The following is a 16,626-nucleotide window of genomic DNA, read 5'->3' on the forward strand; positions in this document are numbered from 1 at the left end:
TTATTTGTTCTGTGCGTTCTTCCAAAATTTAAGTTCTCCTTTTAATATTAAGTTAAATCAATGCTATGGGTTGTGTTATCAACAAGCTATCCCATTCTTTTTTTAAATTATCATTACATAAATCATGTGCTGGGGTTGGAGACCCCTTGGTATATTGCCGTCTTCCAAATGGCGATTAAGGGATTTGATTTCCCACCTTTGTTTAAGTTGTTTAATTAAAAGGGTCTCTAATTCTCTAAATATTTCCGTCATAGGTCTTTCTTTAGATTTATCCAAATTTAATACATTTTGATAATCAAAAGAAAAGGTTTCTACTTTCGGTTTCTGATTTTTATATACCGTATATACTCGAGTAAAAGACGAGTTTTTTGGCACATATTTTTGTGCTCAAAAAGCCTCCTCGTCTTATATTCGAGTCTAGTCTAGCTCCGGTAATACAGGCAGTGCGGGGGGCGGCGCTCACTCACTTACGTCACGCACCTGCGCCGCCTAGTGGGAGAAGGCGCGTGACGTCAGTGAGTGAGCGCCGCTCCCCGCACTGCCTGTATTACCGGAGCAAAGACAAAGTAAGAATACTGCTGTGAGCGTCGGGGAGGGGGATCTGTGGATGGCACTGTAGGGGGATCTGTGGATGGCACTGTAGGGGGATCTGTGGATGGCACTGTAGGGAGATCTGTGGATGGCACTGTAGGGAGATCTGTGGATGGCACTGTAGGGGGATCTGTGGATGGCACTGTAGGGAGATCTGTGGATGGCACTGTAGGGAGATCTGTGGATGGCACTGTAGGGAGATCTGTGGATGGCACTGTAGGGGGATCTGTGGATGGCACTGTAGGGGGATCTGTGGATGGCACTGTAGGGGGATCTGTGGATGGCACTGTAGGGGGATCTGTGGATGGCACTGTAGGGGGATCTGTGGATGGCACTGTAGGGGGATCTGTGGATGGCAGTGCCATCCACAGATCCCCCTACAGTGCCATCCACAGATACCCCCTCCCCTAAACAGTGCCATCATGGCACTGTTTAGGGGAGGGGGGATCTGTGGATGGCACTGTTTAGGGGGGATCTGTGGATGGCACTGTTTAGGGGGAGATCTGTGGATGGCTCCCTGTATTTAATGCAGAGTGTGTGTGTATATAATGCACACACTCTGCATTAAATACAGGGAGTCACCCTCTTGCAGATGTGTGTATATAATGTAGAGTGTGTGCATTATATACACATACACTCTGCATTATAGCTGCATTTCCCACCCTAGTCTTATACTCGAGTCAATAATTTTTCCCATTTTTTGGGGGTAAAATTAGGGGCTCGGCTTATACTCGGGTCGGCTTATACTCGAGTATATACGGTAGTTCCAGATGTCCATAGTGAAAGGGTAAGGGGAGCTCAACTATATATGGGTGATATTGATTAATCCAGAAAGATATATGGTGAATGTAGTGGCTCACCCTTCCTTAAACTATGGTAGAGGTGCTCTGTTTTTGGTAACTCACCCAGTCACTGGGAATATAGTGTAGATATTTTTGAGAAGTAAACAAACAGGCACTCACCATCCGTATAGTGAATTCTAATTTAAAGATACATTTATTGAAGCATATATTTAAAATATTAAAAATAAAGTTAGGACAAAACAACTAAGGCTACTTTCACACTTGCGGCAGTGTGATCCCGCGGGCAGTTCCGTCGTCGGAACTGCCCGCTGGATCCGCCGATCTGGATGTGACTGAAAGCATTTGTGAGACGGATCCGGATGCGGATCCGTCTCACAAATGCATTGCAAGAACGGATCCGTCTCTCCGCTTGTCATGTAGACAGACGGATCCGTCTCGTTTTTTTTTCCACATTTTTACCGGTCTGCATATGCGCAGGCCGGAAGAACGGATCCGGCATTCCGGTATTTTGAATGCCGGGTCCGGCACTAATACATTCCTATGGGGAAAAATGCCGGATCCAGAATTCAGGCAAGTCTTCAGTTTTTTTGGCCGGAGATAAAACCGTAGCATGCTACGGTTTTATCTTTTGCCTTATCAGTCAAAACGACTGAACTGAAGACATCCTGATGCATCCTGAACGGATTACTCTCCATTCAGAATGCATGGGGATAAAATGATCAGTTCTTTTCCGGTATAGAGCCCCTGTGACGGAATTCTATGCCGGAAAATAAAAACGCTAGTGTGAAAGTACCCCAAGACAAAGCAATTAAAAACAACTCAAAATGCCTCCCTAAAAATGAAAATAAAAATATATCCTAAAGATATGATTATTGTATAGTCACAAGTTATAGTAGTTGATATACCGGATAATATACACTCACTGAAGTTGATGGTTAGCTGTTAATTAGAGTTAAATTAGTATATATACTCTATTTCCTCTTATGCAATCAATAAACAGTGAATGGCATAATAGTGTAGCCTCTATAAACGTTGAAACAAAAATAAGCAAATAGTAATAGTAACACAGTTCATAAATAATAGACAGAAAGTATTGCAAATGTTCAAAAGATATCCAGAATAGTGGAATCCAGATGAAAAAATAAAGATAGGTGATCTTAATAAATTTAAAATAATAGATACTTATAGCAAGGTCTTTATCTTCTTGTGTTCAATAGATTTGGAATATATATATATATACACTGCTCAAAAAAATAAAGGGAACACAAAAATAACACATCCTAGATCTGAATTAATTAAATATTCTTCTGAAATACTTTGTTCTTTACATAGTTGAATGTGCTGACAACAAAATCACACAAAAATAAAAAAATGGAAATCAAATTTTTCAACCCATGGAGGTCTGGATTTGGAGTCACCCTCAAAATTAAAGTGGAAAAACACACTACAGGCTGATCCAACTTTGATGTAATGTCCTTAAAACAAGTCAAAATGAGGCTCAGTAGTGTGTGTGGCCTCCACGTGCCTGTATGACCTCCCTACAACGCCTGTGCATGCTCCTGATGAGGTGGCGGACGGTCTCCTGAGGGATCTCTTCCCAGACCTGGACTAAAGCATCTGCCAACTCCTGGACAGTCTGTGGTGCAACGTGACGTTGGTGGATAGAGCGAGACATGATGTCCCAGATGTGCTCAATTGGATTCAGGTCTGGGGAACGGGCGGGCCAGTCCATAGCATCAATGCCTTCGTCTTGCAGGAACTGCTGACACACTCCAGCCACATGAGGTCTAGCATTGTCTTGCATTAGGAGGAACCCAGGGCCAACCGCACCAGCATATGGTCTCACAAGGGGTCTGAGGATCTCATCTCGGTACCTAATGGCAGTCAGGCTACCTCTGGCGAGCACATGGAGGGCTGTGCGGCCCTCCAAAGAAATGCCACCCCACACCATTACTGACCCAATGCCAAACCGGTCATGCTGGAGGATGTTGCAGGCAGCAGAACGTTCTCCACGGCGTCTCAAGACTCTGTCACGTCTGTCACATGTGCTCAGTGTGAACCTGCTTTCATCTGTGAAGAGCACAGGGCGTCAGTGGCGAATTTGCCAATCTTGGTGTTCTCTGGCAAATGCCAAACGTCCTGCACGGTGTTGGGCTGTAAGCACAACCCCCACCTGTGGACGTCGGACCCTCAAATCACCCTCATGGAGTCTGTTTCTGACCGTTTGAGCAGACACATGCACATTTGTGGCCTGCTGGAGGTCATTTTGCAGGGCTCTGGCAGTGTTCCTCCTGTTCCTCCTTGCACAAAGGCGGAGGTAGCGGTCCTGCTGCTGGGTTGTTGCCCTCCTACGGCCTCCTCCACGTCTCCTGATGTACTGGCCTGTCTCCTGGTAGCGCCTCCATGCTCTGGACACTACGCTGACAGACACAGCAAACCTTCTTGGCACAGCTCGCATTGATGTGCCATCCTGGATAAGCTGCACTACCTGAGCCACTTGTGTGGGTTGTAGACTCCGCCTTATGCTACCACTAGAGTGAAAGCACCGCCAGCATTCAAAAGTGACCAAAACATCAGCCAGGAAGCATAGGAACTGAGAAGTGATCTGTGGTCACCACCTGCAGAACCACTCCTTTATTGGGGGTGTCTTGCTAATTGCCTATAATTTCCACCTGTTGTCTATCCCATTTGCACAACAGCACGTGAAATTGATTGTCACTCAGTGTTGCTTCCTAAGTGGACAGTTTGATTTTACAGAAGTGTGATTGACTTGGAGTTACATTGTGTTGTTTAAGTGTTCCCTTTATTTTTTTGAGCAGTGTATATATATACATATATATTGCTTTAAACTGGGTACATAGAAAGAATATTGTTCTATCTAGTTAATGCAAAAAAGTTAAAAAACTTTAAAAATTATAGATAGCATTTTAAAGGATAATCCAATTCTCTGTTTTGTGAGGCATATAGTAAATGGTTTTCCATTTCTATTTTGAAGACTAATTATAATTTTCTTACCACAATATAAATACAATGCCAACAAATATAAAAATATATAAATAAAAATGCAAAAAATACATTTGCGTTTCTATTGCTGTTTTCATGCGTTTTTTTGTATTTCTAATGTGTTTTTTTTATTTAGCTGCTTCTTCATATTTTCTTAACATTCTGAACCACGTGGGACGCCAGCTCCGGCACGTAACCAGCACAGCAAGCTTACTAGCAAGAGGGCCGGCATACAAAGCTCAGTTTGGCAGAAACACAAGGCTGGGTGAGTGGCTGTGCATCAGGTGGGACACCCCTGATGTCAGCCTAAATACAGACCAGTCTCCAGTGAGTAGAGACTTATAAACTAAACAACTAATACACTTTCCCTAACCATTTACTATATGCCTCACTACACTGAGAATTGGATTATACTTATCTCTTGGAACTGCTATCTATAATTTTTATTTTTTTCCCACACCACGTTTTTGAACCCTTTTGCATCAACTATAAAGAACTATATTCTTCCTATGTACCCAGTTTAAAGCAATATATCTATTCCAAATCTATGGAACACAAGAAGATAAAGACCTTGCTATAACTATCTATTATTTAAAATTTATTAAGATCACCTATCTTAATTTTTTCATCTGGATTACACTATTCTGGATATCTTTTGAATAGTAGCAATACTTTCTGTCTATTATTTATGAACTGTGTTACTATTACTATTTGCTTATTTTTGTTTCAACGTTTATAGAGGCTACACTATTATGCCAGTTTATTGATTGCATAAGAGGAAATAGAGTATATATACTAATTTTAACTCTAATTAACAGCTAACCACCAACTTTAGTGAGTGTATATTATCCGGCATATATACTACTATAACTTGTGACTATACAATAATCAAACCTTTAGGATATATTTTTTTTTTCATTTTTAGGGGGGTATTTTGAGTTGTTTTTAGTTGCTTTGTCTTAGTCGTTTTGTCCTAATTTTATTTTTAATATTTTAAATATATGTTTCAATAAATGTGTCTTTAAATTAGAATTCACTATACGGATGGTGAGTCACTGTTTGTTTTTTTTAATAGTGTTTATTTAACATTTTTTGCAATTAATACAATACTCCCAGAGGGAGAACAAGGAAGAACAATCCTCCATGAAACATGCACTCACATCAGCAAGTCCATTATTAACATATATCTTGACCATAAAAGACATATAAATGACTTTAATACAAGGTGTCGCTGTTGTCACTAAGATTTTTCTAGAACTCGCTCATACACACACACTCTCACATATATACAATGGGTGATACATTCGCCACCGTTAATGACTCAAGTCGTACCCTCCGCTTGGACCCAAAGGCCCCAGATATTTTCAAATCGATCAGTCAAACCCCTTGCCTCATATGTCAATTTATACATTTGCAGGTCATTATTTATAAGGAGTACCCATTGGCTCACTGTAGGACACTTGGGCGGTTTCCAGTTCAAGAGTATATTCTTCCTCCCGTAGAACATCAATAATCTTAACAGTATTCTATTATATTTGGAAGGAGTAGCTTCAGAAACTAACCCTAGTAAGCATATTACTGGATTACAGATCCCTGGAAGCCCCAACTTAACATTAATAAAGTTACAAATTCCTTTCCAATATGTCTTCATCACCGGACAGAGCCACACCATATGAAAGAAAGAGCCTCTCACCTCCCCACATCTGTCACAACCTGGATTCGGTATCTGCCGCATCTGATAGAGACGCAGTGGGGTCAAGTACACTCTGTGCATCCATTTTACTTGAATGAGCTGATCTCTCGCACTTATAACCGACGTCCTCCATCTCAGACGCCACTCCTCCAAATGAGAATCTTCCAACTCGGGGATATCCTCAGCCCATTTAACAAAAGAACGCCTAATCGGAGATTCTTGCATTTTAACAATTTCAGCATAGAAGGAAGAAATAGGTTTATATGGGATTTTCCTCCTGGCTACTGACTCTAGTGGGCCGCATTCTAAATTTAAGGATAGGGTTTTAAATTGTTTCTCACAGGCATGTCTCAGTTGGAGGAAGCGGTAAAAGCTCGTCTGGGGCAGCTGGAACTCCGCTCGTAGGCTCTCAAAGGAGCGGAAGCTCCCTTCATGAAACAATTGTGTTAGATATTTAAGGCCCTTCCTAGGCCAGAATTCAAAATCGGAAAGGTGCAAGAGCTCTGGAAGGAGCTTGTTACGCCATACTGGAATATAAGGGGACCAGGTATCCCCCTCTAAACTTTCCGTATGTATCTCCACAAACCTCACCCAAGCCTCGCTAACTGTCATCATAGAGTCCGTATAAATCCCAGGACCTATGGGTTTTCCCCTCCTGTATACCAGATTAGTTAAAGCTTCATATGATCCAACCAGCGCCGCCTCTAATACCACCGCGGGGTTATTGGCATCTGCCCTAATCCACCAAGATGCGTACATTAGGCGCGTAGCTATATAATAAATATACATATCTGGAAGCTGCAAACCCCCCTGTGTGTAGGAGGCCTTCAGCGTCTTTCTCGCAAGTCTAGGGGACCGATGGAGCCACAAGAAACGGGACAGGGCTCTATCCAAAATATCAAAGTGGGACTTAGGGATCCTTACTGGTGCCGCTCTATAAATATACAGAAGTTTGGGTAGCAACACCATCTTAACAATGTTAATTCTTCCCACCAGGGTCAGCGGAAGATTTTGCCAGGCCTCTAGCTTACGCGTGACGTATTCCGTGGTAGGCCTCAAGTTCAAATGACAAAACTGTCTAGGGTCCCTGTGAATATGTATCCCTAGGTAAAGAAAGCTATCCACTACTCTCAGGGGGGATACCGGGGAAATATCTACAGCTTCATCTACATCTATTATACATAAACTAGACTTCGCCCAGTTTACCCGTAATCCCGAGTGCTTCCCATAACCATTCACCACATCCAGCAGGGTTTCTAGGGAGGGGCCAGGGTCAGCCAAATAGACTAACAGGTCATCCGCGTATAGTGATACTTTCTCCTGAATCCCTGCCACCGTCCACCCCTCTATCAGAGAGCTGTTATTGATCAGTTGTGTCAACGGTTCCATTATCAGGGCGAACAACAATGGGGATAGAGGACACCCTTGTCTAGTGCCTCTATACAACCTGAAGGGACGGGATATAACTCCATTCACTCTAATCCGTGCTATAGGTGTCTGATATAACAATTGGACCCACTTGATAAAGGAGGAAGGGAAACCAAGACGGAACATTGTCTCCCAAATAAAATGCCACTCCACCGAGTCGAAGGCCTTCTCATTATCCAGGGACGCTAAGACTCTTGAACCCGCGTTATCATGCCTGACCTGTAAGTTAGTAAATAATCTCCTAAGATTTATGTCAGTCGTCTTCCCGGGCATAAAACCAGATTGATCTGGGTCAATAATGGACAGTATCACCCCGTTAAGACGCCTAGCCAGGACTTTGGCTAAGATTTTCGCGTCCGTGTTTAGAAGGGAAATCAGCCTGTATGACGCACACTGATCCGAAGGCTTCCCGACTTTGTGAATTACCATGATGGTCGCCTCCCCAAAGGAAGAAGGCAACTTCCCGGACTCACAAGCATAGTCAAAAAGCCTGAGTAAACGTGCAGAATGTAAATCAACGTCTAACCTGTACCATTCAACCGGGAAGCCGTCCGGACCAGGTGATTTCCCAGGAGCCATGTCCTCGATTGCTGCCCTGATCTCCCCATCATCAATAGGTCTCCCTAGATATCTACTATCCGCCGCAGCTAAAGGAGTAAGTAGGATGGATTGAAGGAATGAACGGATCCCATCTGGGGAGGAAGTGGATTTGGAACCGTACAGGTCAGTATAGAACTGAACAAACTGTTCACAAATATCCGCCGGCCGATATACCTTCAAGCCATCCCCACAGGTAATGTGCGGAACTACCGTCTGCGGTGCCTCAGTCCTAGCCAGGAAAGCCAAGGCACTCCCATTTTTGTCACCGTCTGCAAAGACCAGGCGCCTCTGGAACAGTAACCTCTTTTGGGTATACTCAGTGAGATGCAGAGTAAGATTCCTCTGTGCCTCATCCCATAAACCACGGTTCACATCATTGGGGTTTGAGATGAAAGCCTGTTCCCTCCCTACTACCTCATCTTCTAGTTTAGTTCTGGTGGTACTCAGTTCCTTCCTGTATGATGCAATTGCCTGAATCAACGTACCACGCAGGACAACTTTAAATGCGTCCCACTCCACCAGAGGGTTAGTAGAGCCCTCATTAAGTTCCCAATAATCTTTCATCCCCTGTTGCGCAGCCCAAGCCACCGGTAGCACTTTAAGCCATTTACTATTTAGTCTCCATTGCCTTTCGGCAGGTGCAAGCGGTTGTCTCAGAACCACCAACAGGGGGGCATGATCAGAAATGCCTCTCGGCAAGTATTCCGTAGCCACTAGTAAAGGCAGCAGTTCCTTACTGAGAAATACTAAATCTATACGGGAGAGAGCTGCATATGAAGCCGAATAACAAGAGTACTGCCGAATATCAGGGTGCATATATCTCCATCCCTCTGTTAGAGCAAATACCTCTGCCCAGGAGTTCAATGCTTCAGTATGTGACCCCCCAGGGCGAAGCCTATCCATTGACCGGTCCAGCACCGCATTATAATCCCCAAGCACAATCAGAGGCACCGGAGGCAGCATTGCAACTCGTTTCATAATTTCATCCAACACATCCCTCTGAAAAGGGGGGGGACATATACTCCTATCACGAGATAATCGATGCCTCTGATTGCAGCGTGAAGGATCACAAAACGCCCCATCATGTCAGTCTGAACAGAGAAAGATCGGAAGGGAAGGGACTTCGCCACTAGAATTGACACACCTCTCGCTCTGGAACTATACACCGAATGATAGGCTGCTCCCACCCAAGGTCTCTTCAACGCTAGCAGTTTCCGCCCCTGCAGATGTGTCTCCTGCAATATCAACATATCCGGGTTATGTTTCTTTATAAAATTGAAGACAAGAGATCTTTTAATTTTATCATTCAGTCCCCTGACATTCCAGGAGACAAACCGACAGATAGCCATTACGGCGGAGTGTCGTAGTTATACCATACGAGGAAAATGCACCACCCAAGCCATACATACACACAGTCACACCCATACATCAAGAATACAGTAAAAACGTCCCGCGATGCCCAGAACAGTGGACAAAACCCCCCACCCTGCCCAGATAACCCCAACCTATCCAAGCTTGAATATCCCATGAACAATCTCCTCTTTAGTAGATCAGGACGGGGAGGCCCGTGCTGCCACCCACCCCTCTAGGTAAACCCAAGAACTGAACCTAGGCAGTAGGGCAACACAATTTAGCACATTCAGCTCCCACCTATAAAGTGACCATCCTAAACATAAGATAAGACTCTCAGTACATAAGTCCCATTATACTCAGCCCCTGCGGTCGAGCCAGTCAGACGCCTCCTCTGGGGTGGCAAAAAATGTCACCACTTCTCCATCCTGGACTCTGAGACGTGCTGGATACATCATGGCGTAGACAAGGCCTTTCTCCCTCAACCGAACTCTCACTGCTGTGAATTGCCTGCGTTGTTTCTGCACCTCTGTAGAGAAGTCCGGGTAGAAGGAAATCCGGACGTTATCAAAATGAATGTCCTTCATACGACGGGCCGTAGCCAGAATAGCGTCCCGATCTCTATAATTTAACACTTTAAAAATAAAAGGACGTGGCGGGGCTCCAGGGGGCAAAGGACGAGTAGGGATCCTGTGGGCCCGCTCCACTGCAAAAGTCCCCGATAAGGTGATTGGGTTCAGGATTTGTTTGATAAGGCGCTCCGTAAATTCCTCAGGGGACGGACCCTCTGCCCTCTCCGGTAAGCCCATAATCCTAATATTATTTCTCCTGTTTCGATTTTCAGCGTCTTCCACTTTTGCCGCTAGGGTTTTAACTTGATTCTGCAAGGCACGGACCACCGAATCTTCACGTTGAACCGTATCTTCCACCTCTCCCAGCCTTCTCTCAACCTCAGTTGTTCTCTCACGGATCTTATCGATATTATGCCTGAGGAGAGTTAGGTCGGCCTGTACATGGTCAATTTTGACCGTGAGTGTCGTTTGGCAGTTAGTAATGGCCGCCATGACTTTTGCAAGATCCACCTCCGGACGTTTAGACGAAGCCCCAGCATCGTGGCTATCTGTTTGGCTCATATTGTCGAGCATCAACTTAGGAGGGATAGTAGGCCCTGAGGTGCCCGTTTTGCGGCCCATAAAATCTTCAACACACCCCTCGCTTGATATTATAAAAAGGGGGGGGGGAAGGAAGCAGCACTCCAGCAAACAGCGCCTGTGGCCTAGTATAAAGGTTGTACCTCTCTGCGCTGAGGATAGCGTAGGCCCAGTGACCCCAACTGGCGTCACACCGCCCCAGGTAAGTCTCTATGGTGGTACAGGAGTAGCGAAGATTCTCTACCTGGAACGCTGGCTACAGAGGGAGAGGTGTCATCTTCTTCAGCGCTGCGGCCAAGATGGCGCCCGCCGCGCCAAACGTGCAGGATACGCCGGGTCACCGTCCAGCCAGGGAAGAAGCCAAGGAACCCACCGGATTAAGCCTCCCGGCTCCTCTCGACCTCCGGAGCAGATAAGTATGGCAGGGAATCCCTTTTCACCAGGTCCCTCACCGATAGATCCGGCCAGCAGGCAGGGATACCGTCTGGTATGTAGGCCCGGCCCCAGGGTATTGTCCGTCAGCCGCCGCAGGTCACAGGGTCGGACAAAACTTAGGGGGGACAGTCACAGAGACTCACTGAGGGTCTTTAGATAGAAAATCAGGGTCCACCAGAGCGCATGGTCAGGATATGGACAGGATAAAGCCGGAGCTGAAGCGACCTGCGTCTTCACTCCATGCCGGTCAGGCCACGCCCCCGAGTCACTGTTTTTACTTCTCAAAAATATCTACACTATATTCCCAGTGACTGGGTGAGTCACCATAGTTTAAGGAAGGGTGAGTCACTATATTCACTATACTGTATATATTTCTGGAATAATCCATACAAAAACCTACCTCCCTATAACAATTCTCCTAAGATACTTGCCTCAACAGCACTAAGTTGCTCTATTAAGAGCATGGATTGCCCTTTCATTACCTGGATGAGGGAAATACTACTTATCTTCTATCTTGAGTATTTTGTCATGGTTTGTTGTTGACTGCTTGTACTTTTTATTCCTTATGAACCATCCATTTTTTGCACTCTGACATAGTTTAGGGATTTTAGGCTAGTACAGTTCAATTATATGTTTTCTTCCGTATGTACTAGATTGCTGGAGATGGGACACTGATCTAGGGATTTATTCTTTTTTCCTCTAATATGTGGTTATTGGCAACCACCTCAATAAGGTTTTTTGCCTTCCTCTGGATCAATACAGTAGGATTATAGGATGGGTAAAATGGACCTATGTCTTAATTCAATGTTATAGAATATGCACTTAAAAGGTTTCTCCATGATTTTTTAACTGATGACCTATCCTCTGCATTGGAGGGGGTCTGACACCCGGGACCCCCGCTCTTCAGCTGTTTGAGAAGGCACCAAAGCTTGTTGTAGTGCAGCGGCCTTCTTGCAGCTCAGCCTAGGCAATGTGATTTCACGTTCAACTCCACTGAAGTAACCAGGGCTGAGCTGCAATACCAAGCACAGCCAGAATGTATGACACTGTGCTTGGTGAGCTGAGAGAAAGCCGCTGCACTACTGCAGGCTCTGGTGACTCCTCAAACAGCTGATCGGCGGGGGTCCCAGGTGTAAGACCCCCACCGATCAGATGCAATCAGGTTGCATCTACGATCAAGGATTTATAAGGATATATGATAGTTGTAATGATGTAAATATTCATCCACTTCTTGCAACCTATTGATTGTTAAATAGTGGTTTAATACATAACGCAGCTTTGGAATTTGGGCTGTAACGAACATTACATTAGATAACACATATTCTACACAAACAAAACATTCCCTGAGATGGATGAATTAGCATATATTACAGGAGGAGGCACAAAGGAAAATGAAAGATAAATGAACATTTACCCTGGATTTGGAATCACCCATTCCTATTTCAATGTCTTTCTGCAGTTTTCTTGTTCTACACTTCAGCAAGTTGACAATCCTCATAATAAGATAGACAAAGGATTTAGGGCTTGGAACAATACTGAATGGAGGAGGAAGAGTTTTTCCTTCATCAAAATATGATAGCCATAACTTCGATCGGGCAAATTTCCATTCTACATCACTGTCGTCCTAAATGTATAAGAGACACCAAATTTACTTCTCATATCCATTACATGGGCTCAAATGACTCAATTTACAATGGAAGAAACAATAATCATTGCTAGTTTGCTGTCGTCCTCTGTTCGCTCTTGAAGAGAAATGTGTATGTGCTGCTTTGTCTTAGCTACGTTATATTCTTCCAGTGTAGTGCTCTTATTAAAGAGGACCTTTCACCAAAATATGCAATACAATCTGACATCACCATGTTATAGAGCAGTGCGTGGCGGGGAAATCGTGCGGGTGAGCACACAATTTCAGTCAGTTTTTGACTGCGATTGCGTTGCGTGGTTCAGTTTTTTCTGAAAAAACTGAATGTGGTACCCAGACCCGAACTTCTTCAATGAAGTTCGGGTTTGGGTTAGTTGCAGTGTAGATTTTCTTATTTTCCCTTAACCCATGGTTATAAGGGAAAATAACAGCATTCTTTAATACCGAATGCTTAGTAGAAGGTCAATTGAAGGTTAAAAAAAAAACTCACCTCCTGCATATCTGCCGGTCTCTGCTCTTTCTTCAGGACCTGTGGTGACGTCACTGAGCTCATCACATGGTCCAATAACATGGTCCATCACCACGGTGAATGGACCATGTGATGTGACGTCACCACAGGTCCTTTAGCTCATGATTAAAGAAGTAAGAAGAGATCGGCAACTACGCGATCAAGAGGAGGAGGTGAGTTATTTTTTTTTATTTTTAACCCCTCCATCCTTATTTTACTAAGCATTCTGTATTGAGAATGCTATTATTTTCCCTTATAACAATGTTATAAGGGAAAATAATAAAGATCGGGTCCCCATCCCGATCGTCACCTAGCAACCATGCGTGAAAATCGCACCGCATCCGCACTTGCTTGCGGATGCTTGCGATTTTCACGCAGCCCCATTCACTTCTATGGGGCCTGCGTTGCATGAAAAACGCACAAAATGGAGCATGCTGCGATTTTCACGCAACGCACAAGTGATGCGTGAAAATCACTGCTCATGTGCACAGCCCCATAGAAATGAATGGGTCCGGATTTCTGCGCGGGAGGCACATATGCAAACTGTTGTAATTCCTACACCATTCACCTGATTTGGATGTAAATACCCTCAAATTAAACCTGCCATTCTGCAGTTAAAGCACATGTTGTTCGTTTCATTTCAAATCCATTGTGGTGGTGTATAGAGCCAAAAATTTTAGAATTGTGTCGATGTCCCAATATTTATGGACCTGACTGTATATACAATAAGAACAGAGACATGGGGGAATGAATGGACATTTGAAAAATAACAGAACAACATATCAAAGATCTTGAGAATGAGTCCTTAATTATCTAACAGATAAGGGGTGTGAAAGTTTTATGGCCTCTATGGAAATGTGAAGTGTGATGAGCATTTCTCTTTTTGGAATTTTGCATTTCAAAATAGATACATCATCAACAAAACCATAGTATATGCACACATTGTGCACCTTGAGTTTAGTAAATTAGCCCAGATTTCTACCTTACCAGCAGAATATGATATATGAGTTTCAACATACAATGCATAAGGTTGGTTTTGTGTGTAGAACTGTTCAGTAATACAAAAAGAATACACAATACAGAACTATTGAAATACTTCCACAAGCAGAGCAGCAGCAGAGTGCAAAGGATTATGTAATTCTGCATAATGTAAAATAACTAAGTACCAACTGTTCAGGTCACTGTAATGGCTGCCATTAATGTGTGTCACCATGGGAAATCCAGCTTATATTTGTTAGCTTACAAACAGCTAAATATAATGAACACATTCTCACTCCATGGTGTATATATAGACTGAGATCAGGAATTAGTTCTCATGGCTTAATCTATACATCCTGGTGATTGGTTGGGCACAGCAGCTGTGTGTGCACAAGGTGCTTATGTGGCCCAAAGGTCCTGGGCTGTTCCCCAAGCCTGGGCCCCACTCATTCTTTACTGTCGACCTCCCATCGCATACATTGCCTCCACTGACCTGATGGAGGCCAATAGAGTGTCCTGTTGCCTCCATCTTTTCCTCATAAGAAAATACGTGGTGCACAATGAACTCATATAAAAATAAAAGTTGGCACTCAAATCAGATGATGCATGCATTTACTTCAGCAATCGAAAGAAGAGCATATGAATCACAGTTCTAAACTAGGACCTTTTTTGGAAACTGCAAGACAATGATGAGGATATACAGTTGTAAGAAAAAGTATGTGAACCCTTTGGAATGATATAGATTTCTGCACAAATTGGTCATAAAATGTGATCTGATCTTCATCTAAGTCACAACAATAGACAATCACAGTCTGCTTAAACTAATAACACACAAAGAATTAAATGTTACCATGTGGGGGGCGTGGCCTGACCGGCGATGTAGACAGACCCGTGGCACGGAGCTCCTGGGCATACTCCTGAGATTTATCTTTTGCCTGTCGCCTACCTGACTCTATTGGAGACCGATACAGCTCAGGAACCTCCCCAGACGTTGGTCACCTATCTGGAGGCACCATGACCCGCCAAAAGTCTAAGGAGAAGGAGGTAAAGGAGAGCGGCATGGACACGCCGAACAAACAAAATGGCACCGTGCACGCTGCAAAGCTCTCCAAAGTAGCTGCGAAGCTGGGGAAGTTTGCCCGCACCTCGACATCTGCAGCTAGTGCTCCTTTGCTAGACGCTGGTCCATCCGGCGAGCCACAGGGAGCAGCGAGCTCGGAAACTCTTCTGCCTCTGATGTACAACAGAAGGTGGGTCCAAAGTTGCTGCTAGAGACTGCACCCATAGCCGAACCTACTATAGCAGACGTGTATAGAATAGTGGCGCAGTGTAATACAGCCCTCACTTCCTTTAATCCTAATGTGGGGAGCCTCAAAGAAGAGGTACTGTTGATAAGACAAGATGTGCGGCAGTTTAAGGAGCGAATTGGAGAGTTGGAGGGTCGTATGAGTGAGATGGAAGACCATTTGCCGCCCGTTAAGAGGGACTTACAATGTGTCATACATAATGTTTCCCTGCTCATAACAAAGTCGGAAGACTTGGAAAACCGTCTGAGACGGAACAACGTGCGATTTATTGGAATTCCAGAACGCACTGAATGTTCGGACCCCGTATCGTTTATGGAAAAATGGCTTGTGGACACTATTGGGAGAGAAAAACTGTCCCCGCTCTTTGCAATTGAACGAGCACACCGGGTGCCGTTTCGCCTACCACCACCAGGGGCGCCTCCGAGACCTCTCTTGATTAGAGTTTTACATTACAGACACCGGGACGCCATCCTTAAAGCGGCCAGGAACTGCCCAGATATACAAATCAACGGTAACCGTGTTCTGATGTTCCCGGACTTTTCTGCGGAAATACAAAAACGGAGAGCGAGGTTTTTGGAGGTTAAAAAGCGGCTGAGATCCCTACAATGGCCGTACTCCATGTTGTATCTGGCTAAACTCTGAGTGGTGGCAAATGGATCTACGCACATCTTCGAAGATCCTGCGGAGGCCTGTCAATGGCTGGATGCCCATGAGAAAGATCGGTGTGGCAACAACACCTGAAGGAATGGTGACATTATTGGCAGAACTGTTCTATAATTGCAGTTTTTATTAGGATATTATCCTTTATTATGTAATATGGTTCCGCGGGACTATTGCTATTTGAGCAGGGGAGGGAGGTTATATATGTTTTTTTTTTACTCATAGCACTATAGGGGTCGCCATACTGTTAGGTTGGGAGGTTAGGTGAAATAACCCATTTGTGCATCCAGGTTGCAGCGCTTATGTTGACTACATAACCGCTTCGTCACCTTTGTTTATATCGTTAGCTTCTAACGGTTAGGTTCACTTTGCTTATCTCTTGTGTACCCCTGTTTGGTTCACAATACGGAACATGTCTATGATGGTTATGGGACTGTTGGGATGGGGGGATAATGAAGCAGGATATATTTCTCTTCC

At 44.3% G+C, this 16,626-nt stretch overlaps 1 protein-coding gene across 2 annotated transcripts in view; it reads right to left on the reverse strand.

Moving 5' to 3' along the window:
• Positions 1-16,626, reverse strand: part of TRPC3 (transient receptor potential cation channel subfamily C member 3) — a 495,918-nt gene that overhangs the window by 13,935 nt on the left and 465,357 nt on the right. For both annotated transcript variants that reach the window (XM_040418404.1, XM_040418405.1), the window contains exon 9: positions 12,469-12,678. In XM_040418404.1, the coding sequence (XP_040274338.1) occupies positions 12,469-12,678 (210 nt within the window). The remainder of the gene's footprint in view (positions 1-12,468; positions 12,679-16,626) is intronic.

The sequence above is a fragment of the Bufo bufo genome, chromosome 2 (genome assembly GCF_905171765.1).
Source record: "Bufo bufo chromosome 2, aBufBuf1.1, whole genome shotgun sequence".
Classification (NCBI taxonomy): domain Eukaryota; kingdom Metazoa; phylum Chordata; class Amphibia; order Anura; family Bufonidae; genus Bufo; species Bufo bufo.